The 15,636-nt window shown below is 37.8% G+C and overlaps 1 protein-coding gene across 4 annotated transcripts in view; it reads right to left on the bottom strand.

Annotated features, from left to right (window-relative positions):
* DIAPH2 (diaphanous related formin 2) overlaps positions 1-15,636 on the bottom strand; it is an 829,633-nt gene that overhangs the window by 153,974 nt on the left and 660,023 nt on the right. For 2 of the 4 annotated variants that reach the window (XM_075008060.1, XM_075008061.1), the window contains 2 exons: positions 10,970-11,065; positions 10,269-10,434 (listed from right to left, as the gene is read on the bottom strand). In XM_075008060.1, coding sequence (XP_074864161.1) covers positions 10,343-10,434; positions 10,970-11,065 — 188 coding nt within the window. In that variant the 3' untranslated portion in view covers positions 10,269-10,342. Of the gene's footprint in view, positions 1-10,264; positions 10,435-10,969; positions 11,066-15,636 lie in introns of those variants that run through there. The other 2 variants (XM_075008063.1, XM_075008062.1) reach the window with 2 other exon arrangements.

Here is a 15,636-nt window from a genome sequence, read left to right as displayed (position 1 = left end):
GCTGAACATTTGTAATAAGCCCTCAACTCACCTGACTCAGAAATGGTTTAAAACTAAAATGCAAACTGGAGCCACAAAAGCTACGGAACCCCCTAAAGTATCATCTATCTACCACGAATAAAACATCAACATTAAAATCCATTCATTCTTTTCTGGGGTATCCGGGTCCTAACACTACAGAAGTGTTAGACGATAAGGTCTTGTTATAGGTTGAACCTCTCTGATTCAGCACCCTCGGGACCTGACAAGTGCCAAAAAAGAGAATTTGCCAGACCATGAGAGGTCAATACTGTCTAGCAGCATTACCAACACTTTGACTGCTTACTGGGCTCTTTCAGAACATGTAGGGGTAAATTACAGGTAAGTAACAGTTCAGAACACTGAGAGCCAAGAGTGGTGGCTGGAAACAAATCTTATGGGACCACCGGAAACTGGACCACACTCTTACTTGGTTGTCTGGTTAACTAAATTCATGCCAGATTACAGATGTTGCCGAAAAAGGGAGTGTAGTACTGAAGAGGTTCAAGATGTCATTCATAGCACTAATGACGAATCCCCCTTTTATCCATGACTTCTCTATCATGAAGGACACTGCATATTCCAAATGTAAAGTCCTTGTAGCCCACTCTTAAAATGCTCCACTTTCCTTAATAAGGCAGTTTTAAGCTTCAAAAATTAAATAAATAAATAAATAAAGTACACTAGATCTTGTACTGTTTCCCAACCTCCCACTCCTCTAATAAAACAAAAGTTCCTGATCCAAAGGAACATGAATACTTATATTATAAAATTTCATACCAGAATTATATATTAATTTGAAAACATACATTATTGGGCTACATTTTCAAGAGCTTTCTCAATTGAACCACCATTATTTGCATATGTAAACCTCTTCCTTGGCGTTATCAAAAGGGGTAACTTCTTTCTCTTTCTTAATGTTGCAGTTGAGGTATGCATCATGTGCTTTGGATGATAATTCTATCTGCTGCTGAAATACTGGTGCAACACCCCTTTCTGCATTCTGCATAGATATTAACCAACACAGTACACACAATAAGAGCCCTTTTCTATAAGCCAAAAGGAAATACTATATACTGAATAACGATAATTTTTTCAGGCATAAGGGTCTGGCAACAAAGGGGCTTTTTTGCCGTCAGGGGAACGTCCACACAGCCTCTTTACTGCAGACACCGCCTTCTGCCAAGACTGAGCTTTTGTGCGGGCTATGCTAATGAGCCATGGGACCATGCTAATGACCAGCCATTTGCAATTTCAAGGCTGCTCATTAGCATGGATCTGTTGGGAAAGCCATGCCGTGTAGATCCAGCCAAGCATGCACTCTTTCTTCTTTTATGAGCACTTAAAACTTTCATCATCAGTATTTCCAATTCCAAGCTGCATATCTCAGATTTAAGGTGAGAGACTAACCAGCCAAGAGGTAGTTCCTGCAGTGTGGAAAGGCTGAACTAACTTTTGCTCTCTTCCTAACACCTTCCTCCACCCTTCCGCCCACCAAAGACTAGCACACCTGTGAATGAGAAAGAGGAAGGGATATATCTTCTCCTTCAGCCCCAGCCAAATCTAGTGAATTCTAACTAATGACGACTTGTGGGAAGCATTCTGTCTCCATGAAGCACAAAGCCTTTAGGATCGGAGGGGTAGCCATGTTAGTCTGGATCTGTAACAGCAACAAAAGGTCCTGTGGCACCTTGTAGACTAACAGAAAAGTTCTGAGCATGAGCTTTTGTGAGCACAGACTCACTTCATCAGATGTTGGTCTTGGAAATCTGCAGGGCCAGGTATAAATAAGCCAGAGCAAGGGTGGGGATAACAAGGTGAGCTCGGTAGGAGTAACCCAAGATTAGGTGGGTCCACAATGGTCTTCATGTCTTAAGTTCTTTTGAAATTTACAGAACACTTTAGTACTCAGCTATGCCCCAGGGCAGCTGCTATTATGAGGTGTACTTTTACACTCTTGTCATGAAAGTTCTTTCTTTTTGTACAGGAACCCAACTTGATGCTTTCACAATTCTTCTAAAGGCAAAAAAAGCAAAAATATTACCACTGGTAGTGTTTCTTAGCATACCTGTTTTGTTTTTTTTAATGTGTTAGAAGCCACCACTTCAAAATTGTTTTCTGAGAAATTATATTTTCAGCAATCATGTTGGTACAACATCAGCACCACTCACATGAAAGTTCTAAATAAGGTTTTCCTGATGAAATCAACAGAAGCAAATACAACAAAAGTGATACTTTTATACAGCTATTATCTCTCTCAGTTATTTTAATTTCCATTATGCACTGGTCAGGGCAATGAGCTTATGATATGAGACTTAACTGACATAGAGAACACATTCAAGAGAAAGAAAATATGTAAAATGAACATACTGCTGGAGTACTTTTATTTTGTTTTTGAAACTGCTTGATATCATGTACTTAAGGGAAACATACAACTTGGTTCCTCGTCAGAATTGTGTTATTTGCAATCAGAATGGCTCAGGATGTTGCAGTGAAATGACACCTATGCCCAGTGTCGCCAGAACATAGGAAGAACTACAACATTAATGTTTCCCTTACTTTGCTTTTGATTATAAATGGATGACTGCTAACAAGAGCACTGAAGATGAAATTCTTGCCCTACAAGTTTAATTTTCAAAACTACAGCAAAATTATATTTTCCTCTTTCTTCTCTCTCTCTCTATTTTTTTTTGCGTTAAGGGTAGATGCTGACTTTCTGGAACCACTGCTGCAAGTTGTGAATAATGCATGAAACAAAAAATTCCTGCTTACTGCACAGAGTGAATACAGACAGCTAGCTATATGTTACATGCTAGCCAAACACAACCAAACAGCCCAACAAGCCAAGAAATCCCAAGACGCACACTACTTCTCTCCTTGAAAATTAAAACAGAATAATTTTTTTTTTTTTTGTTTCTTCCGGCTGAAACTCCAGAGGCACTCAGTTATAGTCTAAAGACAATCCACACTCATGAAAACTCCTTAGTACCCAACATCAAAATCTAGACAGAATACTAAAAAATGAATCCAACAACATTGTCCTTGGAAGTTCGCAGTGAGTTTTAAAAGTTTGTAAAATTTTCCTCATTAACCTCAATCTAGATACTGGTTGTAAGTCTCAAAGCCACATCTACAAGCATCTTCCAGTTGTGTGACTATATTGGAGAACAGCAATGAAGGCTCCTGTGGCACCTTATAGACTAACAGAAAAGTTTTGAGCATGAGCTTTCGTGAGCACAGACTCACTTCATCAGATGCATCTCATTTGCATCTGATGAAGTGAGTCTGCTCACGAAAGCTCATGCTCAAAACTTTTCTGTTAGTCTATAAGGTGCCACAGGACCCTTCGTTGCTGTTACAGATCCAGACTAACACGACTACCCCTCTGATATATTGGAGAATACATCCTATAGAGGGTGTGTATTCTAAGGCAAATGAGATGGTTTTTACTTTTAAATATGTTTCAATTAGATATTCCAATATAAGCTGGTGGTTATACTTTGCATCTACAATCTGAGCTACTTATTATGGGGTTTTCCACGTTCTGACATATCTATTTTACTAGTTATTTGTTCAAACATATTTTTGGTTTGATTGTATTGTGATACAACATGATGAATCAAGGCAAAGACGTTTTAATCCAATACGTTTGTCCAGTAAAAGGCTGTATCTACACTAGCAAGGTCTTTGGGAAAATCAGGCCCTTTACTGAAAGAACATATGGAGCATCCACATGCAAAATGTGCTCTTTCTATCTGAAATCAAAAGAATGTGGCTCTTCTTCCAGAAGCCCTCTTCTGCTCCCTGATAAGTAAGAGCGCCTCCTTTTGAAAGCTTCTTTAAAAACAAACAAAAAATGTATAGACACTCCACAGGCCCTTTTTTCTAAAGAGCAGTCCTCATAGAGCTGGATTGTTCAATCCTCAGCCTGTTCTTTCAAAAGAGCAGAGGCTGTGTGGACGTTGTCTATCTAAAGAGTGGATCGATCTTTTAATTCACTTCTTTGTGTGTGGATGTGCTCTTTCAAAAGAAGATCTTTTGGAAGAGGTCTTCCAGAAGATTATCTTTCAAATGATCACTGTAGTGTAGATGAGGCCAAAGTGTTTATTGTTAAATTGTTTGTTGGAGTTTGTTGAGTTCGTGCCCAAAGACTCAAATAATGGTATGGTTCCCATTGTGCTAGGGGCTGGAAAACAAAGAAGAGATTATCCTTGCCCCAACAATCTTACAAATGAAAGAAAACACAGATAATGGACAAAAAGGATACAATATACAAGCCATGTGTACAGAACAAGAATTGCTCAATAATTTTATTATTTTTTCATATAAAATAGTTTCTCCTTTTTTGGCATCACTGTACTTGCCCAAAGGATCGCCGTTAAGAATCTTTAGTTGTAACTAATATAGACCATTAGTATTGTAAACACAGAAGCAGAGCTGTTCCTACTAACTCACAGGAAACTAATCTGTGCTGAATCAATTAAAAAATAGTTTGTTAATCTTGCAAGGTCCTTATTACTATCTTGTGACTGACATCACCAAGACTAATATAGTTCTGCTGTTTGCTGACTACAATTGAGAGCGCCCTTCTTTCTCAAAGAGACAACTAGATCTAAATGTTAAATAAGTGACTTATGTTTTAGAGTGCCTTCACTTGTGGATGTCAGTTTTACACACCTCCATGCAGCCTGATTTTTAGAGGATCCAGTGATCAGCAATTCCTGAAAAAAACAGGCCATTTCAGGAATCTCAGCTTGAGTCCTCCCTATCCCCAATACAGAGTCATGCAAAATCACTAATTATCTTCTAAAAGTTATGCTTTAAAGCATACTGTTGAAAGATCTATAAAGTCCTAGGCCAGAAAGCTGCAGTGTATTCAGTGTGATCATCTACTCTGTCTTCTTGGATACCACAGGCCAGAAAACTTACCTAAAATAATTGCTAGAGCTTTTAAAAAAATTCTAAAGCACATTTTTTAATGGCTGGCTCAGTTAAACGCAGCATGAAATTAAAGGTGACTATCTCAACAGTGAATGGATTTAGAAGCAAGAAAATTTTAAAGGCAGTTGATTTGAAAAAAAAATAAAAAAAGCTATTTGCGTATAAGAAGTGTACCCATTCAGTCTACATTAGTCACAAATTATGAGACACCCCCACAGGATGAAGTGCCATATTCCAGGATAATGATGCCCTACCATATTTCTTCCATATGCAAATGATGCATGTACAAAAATGAATGTAAATGTCATACCTAATTATTTTTAGTGAAGATGAAATATTTTCTTGACTCACAAGAGACTTAGATTAACATGGATTACGAAATTCTGTTGAATTCTTTATTGATTCTGGGGAGAAGAACCATCAAATATTCTAAGAATATCAGTGACATACGGTTATTCACTATATTTCTGGCATATATGCAGGATTGGTACATTTATGCGACTATTATTGAGCTGTAGATTTATCAGATGGGAATACGGGCTTGTTCTCAAATAGGATGTCTAAATTTCTGCCTTCAGAATTGGCATCACAAGGAGAAGTTTCTTGCAGAATAGTCTTTCTTTATGCTATTCATTTCATATATCAAAACCTAGCTTGCTAAATTCATGCTCTCACAACAGTCAAATGGAATTGACCCTAGATCTTGCTGTCCTGTGGAGATCATTGCTATGAAATGTGCACCAGAGGTGATTGTACTCTGTTGGAAAAGGGACAAGCAGAAGTGATTGAAATTTCTATAGCGAATAACATCAGTTCTTGTTTAGGATAATTTTGCATATAAATAGGGCATAAATGGTCTGTATGCAATTTATTTTCCAGTTGTTGACAAAAAATGTCATCAACACCACTGTATATTGCACTCCTAAATGTCTGTCTTCTTGTAATGCAAACCTAGATCTGATTAATCAATCAGTGAACCATTGTGCTTATGTAGAGCCACTCAAAATGAGAATCTCATTGCCCTTAATAAAAGAAATAAGAAAGCAAATTAAAAATCAGTATCAAGCAAATAAGTTCTGAGATTAGTTTTGAAAAGATTCAGGACCCATTATAGAAATAAGAAGGCAGTTCCCAGAGAAGCTGCAAAATGAGTCAGAGACCAAGGACCATAGGCAGTGCCCTTACGTGAGGAAGTATTAATATCTGGGAAGTAATCCACACAGATGCAGAACACAGAATTTATAATGAAAAACCTTTCATTTATAAGTGGGCAAAATCTCTAGTCCAATGCTCTGCATCTGAACAATACTTGAAAATAGATTGAAATTATTATCTAAGATCTATCGGATGCTTTGAAGATCAGAAAGAAATGAAGACAGCTGTAAAGTAGTAATCTGGATTTTGGGAAGAGTGAAACTAATGCATTCATTTTAAGAGGGCTACACTGGAAACTAAACATGTTATTGTGCCTTAGAAACATCTCAAAGGGAGTAATGAACGGCCAATGTAATTACTTTATGTGCGAAAATAAATTGTGCCATATCTTTCCAATCTATTTATTCTCTCATACACCATTTTGTGCTTTAATTCAAGAACCTGGTGATTTAGGTTAATTTAACCACTCTTTTTTCTAGAAATGAATTTAATGCTCATCAAAGGCACCAGCTTAATAATGAAAACTGTTGTGGAAAGACTTCCTCCAAGGGGGGAAAAAAAAAGTAGTTTGGTTTTTGTTCTTTCTGCACAAAGTGAAAAGTGTGCCAGTCAGTTGATTTTGTGTTATTTTTACTAATGACTGAAATAAAGCCAGCTTGACCTTTGACAAGGGCTACTGAACTGTTATTAGATGGCAACCCACTTATGCAGAATTACTCCACTATTTTATGGCTAAATAGTTTGATCTGACTACTTTCCTGAATTTTAAAAGAATGGAAAGTAGATGCCAGAAAAGAAGACTTGATCCATTCAATTTCATTCTTTTCATTTTGCTTGACTGGTTGAAACATCCTTCCTATTAACATTTTATTCTTGATCTATTCTTAAATACCTGTTCCACTGACCAATTGCTCATGTTATTGAGAACTTTCTTCTACTGCCCTCCTTCCCTTCCTTTTCGTTGTTCAATGTCCTACCAATTTTTGCATCTCTCAATAATTTCATTCCTTCATTTATATTCTTTGAAGATGGCCCCACATATCTCCAGGTCTTCTCCCTTTTAAACTATATACATTTAGCTCTATTTTCTCCTTCTTTGCATTTTTCCTGTTTTTTTCTACTGCCCACAATATTCCACCCTCAGTCAGACTACAGCTATATAATGATAAAAAACAGGCAGACTAACAACAAGATAGGGAGAGGGATAGATCAGTGATCTGAGCATTGGCCTGCTAAACCCAGGGTTGTGAATTCAATCCTCGAGGGGGCCATTTAGAGACCTGAGGATATTTTTAAAAGTGGAGAGAGATAGCTCAGTGGTTTGAGCATTGGTCTGCTAAACACGGGCTTGTGAGCTCAATCCTTGAGGAGGCCATTTAGGGATTGGGGCAAATAGATGTCAGGGATGGTGCTTAGTCCTGCCAAGAGGGCAGGGGACTGGACTAGATGACTTCCTAAGGTCCCTTCCAGTTTCAGGAGATGTGCATCTCCAATTATATATATAAGATCAGAGTTCATGCTAGGCATAAGATGACTAATCAATTTGCTAAGGCCCCAAGCAGCTCAAGGTGACCCAGTACTCACTTTTTAATGTGTGTTTGTGCTGGGGGAACTTTCCTTTTTAGGGCCCCTCCCCAACTGGCTAGCAGTACTTTGAGGATTATGTTTACTAATGGAATGAAGTGTAGCTACAGAGGAGCATCTATGGTAAGGAAAGTATGCTGAGTAAATTATGCCCTCCATACCGGTAACGCCACCTCCCCTCACATCTCGCCATAATGCAGTCCCTATATCTCTTAAGCTTTCACTTTGCTCCTGCCCTGGAATAGGGCTCCCCATATTTTTAAAAGTAAATTGGTGCTGCGATCATGTAGCAAAATACAGTCACACATGTGCCTCCAGGATGAAAGATGCAAACCTCACCTACTTATGCAAGGCACAGGATTTAGCCTAACTACAGACAGAGCAGAATAAGTTGTGACTAGCAGAAGCATGAAGGAACAACAGTGGCTGAAGCAATTCTCCACTACATGTATCTGACCAAGTGAGTCTTTACCCACAAAAGCTTATAGTCCAAAAAATCTGTCAGTCTATAAGGTGCTGCAGGACTTCTTGTTATTTTTGTGGATACAGACTAAGAAAGCTACCCCTCAAGCTGACACTTGAAGCAGCTACCCCTTTTTCTCTCCATATGCACCTCACCACCCTCACCCTCTTTAGGCTTCAAGCTGCCAACTGTCTCTCAGGGTAGATCATGCAACTCTCTCGCTCACCCCAAGTATCAACCATGATTTGCAGGTCTCTCATATTCAGACCCTGAAATTCTGTTCATTCCAGGGCAATGAAAGCAGTGAGCCATAACCAAAAAGCCTCCTCAAAGCAAAGTATTCTTTATTTGAAACAAAATCCTTCCAGAGACGACAACTTCAAAACAGTAACAGGCTGTATGTCTCTCTAGTTCTCCTTCAGGTGTAACATTCCATGGCTCTGGGATAGCCTAAGTTATTAGACCCTCCCTGCACGGAGTATCTCTTTGTGCTAGCCTGTCTCCCTAGACAGTTTCTGACCAGGGGAACACCCTCCCTTTTCCCTCTGAGAAGGCCTGTAACACTTTAGAATTCTTTTCATTTCCAGGAGCCAAACTCTGACAAAATAAGTCTTCCAACTTATTAGAGAGAAGACAGCACTACTGAAGCTGCTAATGTCTATGATTCTAGCAGCATATTCTTCCATGTTTGTACCCAAGAAGCCACTATGTCAAGGTCATACACCCAACCAGCTGAATTCAGTGAATATAAGTATACAATAAACATTCCATCACCCCCACTATACAATAACTTGAACTCACTGACCAGGTCACATACCATGTTCACTAAACTATTACACAGCAGAATTCATAAAATTATTGCATGTCTGCTCCACATCTGACACACAGATTTTTTAAGAAAAACGAAAAATAATGATGCATCACGAATTCAGCCACAGGCAAATATTTTGGAGGAAGTGCTGAGAGACTGAGGACAGCAGTTTGGAATGGACCCTTATCTAAAGCACTATCCCACTGCTGTGCCATTAGAAAAATACCGTACACACTTATGAACATTCTTTGTTCATGTAAGTAGCCAGGTTGTGAGACAAAAGGTTCAATAAAAGATAAAATGAATGATTCCCTTGATTTTCAACAGACTACCGAAGGGGGGGATTTAATAGATTAATTTTTGCCACTGACAGCAGAATTATTCTAGATTTCTATGTTTACTTCTTACAGTTAAAGATGAAAGAAAAAAAAGTTAAAAAAATGGCAGACGTTAAGACTGCCTACTCTGACCAAATCTGCTACAGACTTGCACCACATTGTATATATAACCTTTCACATCACAGATAACAGCAAACATATTTTGTCCTGTTTCTATTTCAAAAACAGATTAATTACTCAGGCATGCTCATATTATTTCTTTTAATTGGGAGACTAGAAATATTGCTCAGATGGAAGGATGGTTTTGAAAATGTAGCACAGATTGAGAACAGCATGTACACCAAATATTTCACTTTTTTTTTAAGATTAGGTCTATGACAAAGTCTACACAATAATAAATCAAAACTACATTCCATCACTTTTACTGCTATTGAACAGAATAAAGTGGCACACTGTGCCTTATTAACTCAGCTGCATGGAGACTATGCTGAGATTAAAATGACAATGAATGGTTTTGCCGTGATAGGTTAGAGTGAAAGTGGACAGAGAAGAGTAGGGGGGGCTTTGAAGTCTATAGATAAAATCCTGTCCTATGTGGCAGTAAAGAACAGCATGTGGAAAAAATGGCAATATTTTCAGCCACCACTGGATTTAAGGTAAAATGCATTTTTGCACTCACATAGTCCCAAGAGTTATATATCGCATAAGGATGCAAACATAAGTCCCAAGAAGTCCATTACCATGGATTTCATGACAAGATCAGATGTAATGGCAGTGGTGGGTGGGGGAGGGCTCACTTTGCTCTTTTGTGGTGTGGTAAGATGTAATTACCCACTTTGCCAGCAATGTCACTCTTCCAAACCCTCTGCATGGATCTGACTTCTCAGGGCTTGATTTTGCCCTGTGTAAAGAAGTCATTTTAAACGATCTGCTTATTAAAATACTCTTTGTCGTAAGACGTTAAAATTGGAAAATTACAAAGTACAATATATGTTGCCATAAACTTTAATAAGAGATAGCTTCAAAGTAGGATCAATTTATATATTTTATGTGGTTGAAAAGTTCTTTGGGTGAGCCTATGTGGACTTGTTCCATGATTCCTTGAGTCACTTCATAGACAATACCTGTTGGGATGACAGGCATTCAGACCATCCCTACCAAATTTTAACATATAAACAGAATGAAACAGCTGAAATAATAAACGGAATTTGACTCCTCATAAAGGTTACAGATTCTAGCCCAACAGGCATGAACCTGAGTATGGCTCTTTAGCAGTCACAAGCATCAGTCCACTAGTATAAGAAGTTACTGTGACTTTCTTAGGGTCGTTAACAACAAAAAAATAATTATATTATATATAAATCATATTAAAATATACACATAAATAAAATAAATATAAGTGCCACATTAAATAGTGGGAACTCTTGTCCTAGTTTTTTGCAGAGTCTGCAATTATCTGAAGATACAATTACAAAAGTTGAAAATTGTGATCAGAGAGATATAACCTGCTGAGATTTCACACCAGATGTGAAAGATAAACTTTCAATGAAAGCTCTTAAAAGCCTTAGCAAGACTCTTTTTTCCCCTTTGAGTTTGAACACTAGATTTTTATCCACTCGCAATCCATAATCACAATCTACTAGAAAATGTATTACTAACCCTGATTTCTTGGTGTTCGTTTCCTGCGATCCCTGAAGGCTGCCCCTGACTGCAGTGCCTCGAGCAGATTATCCATCACTCCTGTCTCATCACCCTCTGTGAACAGGAGAGAAAGTAAAATTAATCTCAATGCAATTAAAGTGAGACTGCAGGAAAAAAAAAACAAAACTGACATCAGATGTACATAAAACCTCCACATTAAATACATATATATTATAACATAATGATTGCTGCCACTTTCATACAGACCCCTGACTAGTTTGCTTATCATTCTTTATTAAGGAATACTGATAACCTCACTGCTCTTCCAATTTAAAGACCTTATCCTGGTTATTATTGATTATATGTTCAGTATGCAAACAAACAACTGTTGATCAGTGACTTCTACTTGATGGTTAATCATTTTATAAGACATTCCTGAGCCAGAATCTGGTGACTTTATTTAAATGAATAAATGCACATGGAGAAATCTGATAAAGCACAGTGACTGGAAGTTACATACCGATTTTGTTAATACTGAAAACATTTTAAATGGTCTGCTTCTAACTCAGAGGTCTACAAAGCAAACATTTACTTAATCCATTTATAATGAATGCCCACTAATTTCACATGGGTTCTCCTCGGTCTTTCACATAGCCAGGTTTGAAAAGAAACAAAAACAGAAACAATTTTCACTGCTAGACAGATATCTGAACTCAGGACATAGACTGCCATTTCTTTCTTGCTCCCATTTCTTCATATTCAGGGAGGCAAGACATTAGGCCTTACATTGCCTGCACCCTGGCCCATTATGGGAGGTTGGTGAAAAAATGATTAAATTCTTTCTTTCTATTATTCATTTGCGTGTTTAACTTTCTTCAGGTTTCAATTGGCTCTGTTATTAAGGGTTCACAGTGGCATTTAATAATACAAGAAATACAGGTCAAGGATTGCCAAAAGCTGTAACTGCATCAATGAACCAAATCTCTTGTTCTGTTCATGTATATATGTTAAGATCTAAATCTCAAAAGCAGGCTAGTCTCAGTGAACAGGTAGAGTAAGGCAATGTTGACATTTTATGAGCATGTCTGGGATGTTTTGCTGTCAACTCAACATTAAGTACCTGACTGGACTGTAAGATGACAATTAGTTTACATGAAATACTTGTATCTTAGTAAATATTTCTTGTCTGTGAATCATGGAGAAAATACAGGATGTTGAAAGACACATTCAGAAAATACATTCAACTCTGTTACCTCCCCCCCGCCCTCTCATTAATTTTATAGCACTCTTTCACTACACATTTCCTCACTTGGATTCATTACTACATGTACATTAATTGAGTGATATTTAGATGCAAAGTGAGAACATGGCAATCCCAAAGCGGCCCTTTATGGACGACTAACAGTGTAAGTTAAATGGTAAATTGAAACTGTAAATCAATGAAATAGAAAACATTTAGCATTCAATAGGTGTGGAAAACATGTGAGTTGTGCGTGGCGAGACATGGAAGGCAACATAGCAACCATAGCAGAAAAGCAACTAAAAGAAGCCTCTAAAAGAGCAGGTCAGTTTCTGCTATCATTTTATCCTTGTAAATCTTTAACTCTTCATGTTGATGGACTGACTCCTTAGGGCACTTAATACAGAATCTGATCTTAAGTATTTGTGGAGGGGAAGTGATTGTTTTTGTTTACATGATTTTGTTAGATATTTTTCCCACCTGAGTTTATGTTCAAAAGATAAAGACTTAAGAGAAAGTAAAATGAGAATAAGCTATAAGAGCAAAGATTTAGCCTCAAATGTTTATCAAGAAATGGAAGTAAAAATATAGAGAACAAATTTCAAACATGGACTGAATATAGCTACTTTTACTGTACATTTAGTTGGTTTACTATGGACCTTATGTCCAAAAAATTAGCATCATGCTGGTTATTAATATGCATTCTGGAAAATTTTTCAGAAAGTTTCCAAATAAAATAATAAAGTACAGAAGCTATATACTCCTTTAACACCTTACACATTTTTATACAAATTCCCACTACTTTGCAGTGGGTGTCACTCTTCTACCTTTTGATACTATAGCAGATATTTCATAAAAAAAAATGTTATTGAAGTAAATAACTGTGTAAAACGACACATGGAGCAAAGAGGCTGTGTTTTTGTACAATCTGTCAATCAGATTTTAGATTTGCAGAAGCAGAACTTGAGTTGGGATCATATCTTAATTAAATTTTATCTGAACAAAAAAATTCCAAAGTGACTAACAAGGAGTTGGATAGGAAGCTCTACTTTAGGCTGGTCTTCATCTAAAAGAGATGAATGCAATTTCAGACCTCCCCAGCAGCTTCAGATAAATAAATGAATAAACAAGATCTTTGGTCATATACTTAATTTGTTCTACATCAGCTGCTAAGGCACAGCAACTTGTAACAGGAAAATCTCAAGTTTAATAAGGTTGACAAACCACTTTCTAGTACAAGTATGTAATATGAAATAAAAATAAGCATTAACATGTACCCAAGAACATACAGACTCCTTGCTGCCCAGAGGGCAAAAATATTAATAGGGTAGGAGTCTGACCTGGCCTCAAGAAATGAGGTAGCAGCTATTTAGTTCACCCATTCTCTCTTGTGGGAGTGCTGGCACCAGGAGAGAAGGGGGTATTAGAGAACTTGTGTGGGATACTTCTTTCCAGGCAGGCACCGCATAATGCTGGGAGGAGCTGGAAACTGGGGTCTGTGGTTTCTTGTTGTGAGGCTTGTCATCAGTCCTGGCCAATGAAGACAGAGCATGTATATATGGACCTGCAATTTGAATGTCTGTGATGTCAACAGCAGTACACACGAAAGAGCTGTGCTGTACTCACTTGGGCTGGGTCTACACAAGCCCCTTCCTTTTGAAAGGGGCATGTTAATCAGTGGGTTTGAAAGATGCTAATGAGGCACTGCAATGAATATGCAGTGTCTAATTAGCATAATTGACGCCACAGTGATTCAAAGGTAGGGGGGGGTCCTTTTGGAAGGTCCCATCTCCACAGGCGGCACACAATTCGAAAAGCTGCACTTTTGAATCACCATGGCCGCCATTATGCTAATGAGGTGCTGCATATTCATCGCAGTGCCTCATTAGCATCTTTCAAACCCGCTCATTAACATGCCCCTTTCGAAAGGAAGGTGCTTGTGTAGACCCAGCCTTGAGCGGATGCTGCAGATATGCACTTAAAAATGCTTGGATCACAGTAATGCAAAAATTGGGAAAGTGCCCTAACCAGAAGTCTACAGATTACCTCAATTTACTGACTCTCATAAAAACTATGAACTGACTTGTTTCCATTAGTTTTTTTTTACCTCCTACTATTTACAAGATCAAAACTTTTTTTCCCCCAACTAAGATACTTAGTATGCCCTCATTTTCTTTGGTTTTGTGTCACGCTGCATTTGTCTGGTGTCAGACTGCTATAAAAGAGAATGCTTTTGGAAAATTTATTTTGGGATAGAAAATAATGTATATGACAATGCAAAACTGGCCAACATAGCACACTCAATTTCTTTTATTTCCTTTCACCAACTAAGTCAGAGAGGCCAATATGGCTACTGGTGTATTTCAAGCCCAGGCAAAGACGTAGCCTAACTTTTACAGCAAGCCAGTTACGGTAATAGTATGATATGAGTTGAGGTTTATACCTCCAAGTCACTTCATGTCTGTTCCCCTAATAGCCCAAATACTGCTCTGTGAGGCCCAGAACTGGAAGACTCAACTGGTTAGTACTCGTACCTACTAGGTAACCTGGGAGTATTCTGTCCCTTTCTAATTCTAATTGGTTATTTAAAGCTAATAAACTTGCAGCCTTATTTAACCACATCACTGCCCTGTGTTTTATCCCATTAATGCTAGAGACAAAACCACTTTGCAAATGTCATTGTTTATTGATATGTTGAAGAAGCCCAGATGTAGGTGTGCTAAATTTAGATAAACATCACAAGTTGTGTAAAGCTTGGGGCTGTTCAGAACAGGAGTTCTGATTCCTGGGCCACATTTACTGTTTGCAGATTTTATACTCAGAGTTTTTTTAGCCAAAGTTTAATAAAAAACAATGTATTTCAAAATTTGGCTGCAGTAATTTTTATGAGAAACCCAACTTCAAGAACCCAAATAAAAAGTTTATTGCAGCGGACTTATCTGTATGCAATGATTTTATCATGACAGCCCTACTATAAAAAAGGGCATGCATATCATACGTTAGCTCAAATGTATGTAGCATTATGGCAAACAACACAAAAACTATAATAATTGGAGATCTGTAGGTCCGTGTAATCTCCTTTGGGGTCAAAATGCCTCTGTGTAGTCAGACTGAAGGGGAAATTAAAGACCGAGAACTTCCTGCTCAAGGAAGGCACTTCAGTGTTGCTATGCCCAAACCAAGACAGATCAAAGCCTGTCATTTTGGTCAGTAATGCTTTCTAACAGTTTAAACACATATTTGTTTCTTAGCAAAAGAAATTAATATGAGTAACTAGGAGGTTTTATATGTCTGCACTTACTTGGGGCACAGGTAAACTGAGTAAACATTTTGAGCTTTGAAGAGATTAATTACAATTTATAATTCAAATTGCACATGCCCTCAAACAGAAGTGATAATTTCAAAATCAACAACACCCTTCCATGAGCTGATGCCATCCACTAAC

Source organism: Carettochelys insculpta, chromosome 13, assembly GCF_033958435.1.
Source record: "Carettochelys insculpta isolate YL-2023 chromosome 13, ASM3395843v1, whole genome shotgun sequence".
Taxonomy (NCBI): Eukaryota; Metazoa; Chordata; order Testudines; family Carettochelyidae; genus Carettochelys; species Carettochelys insculpta.
The sequence above is the reverse complement of the archived record's forward strand: the minus strand, read 5'-3'. Positions and strand labels throughout refer to the sequence as shown.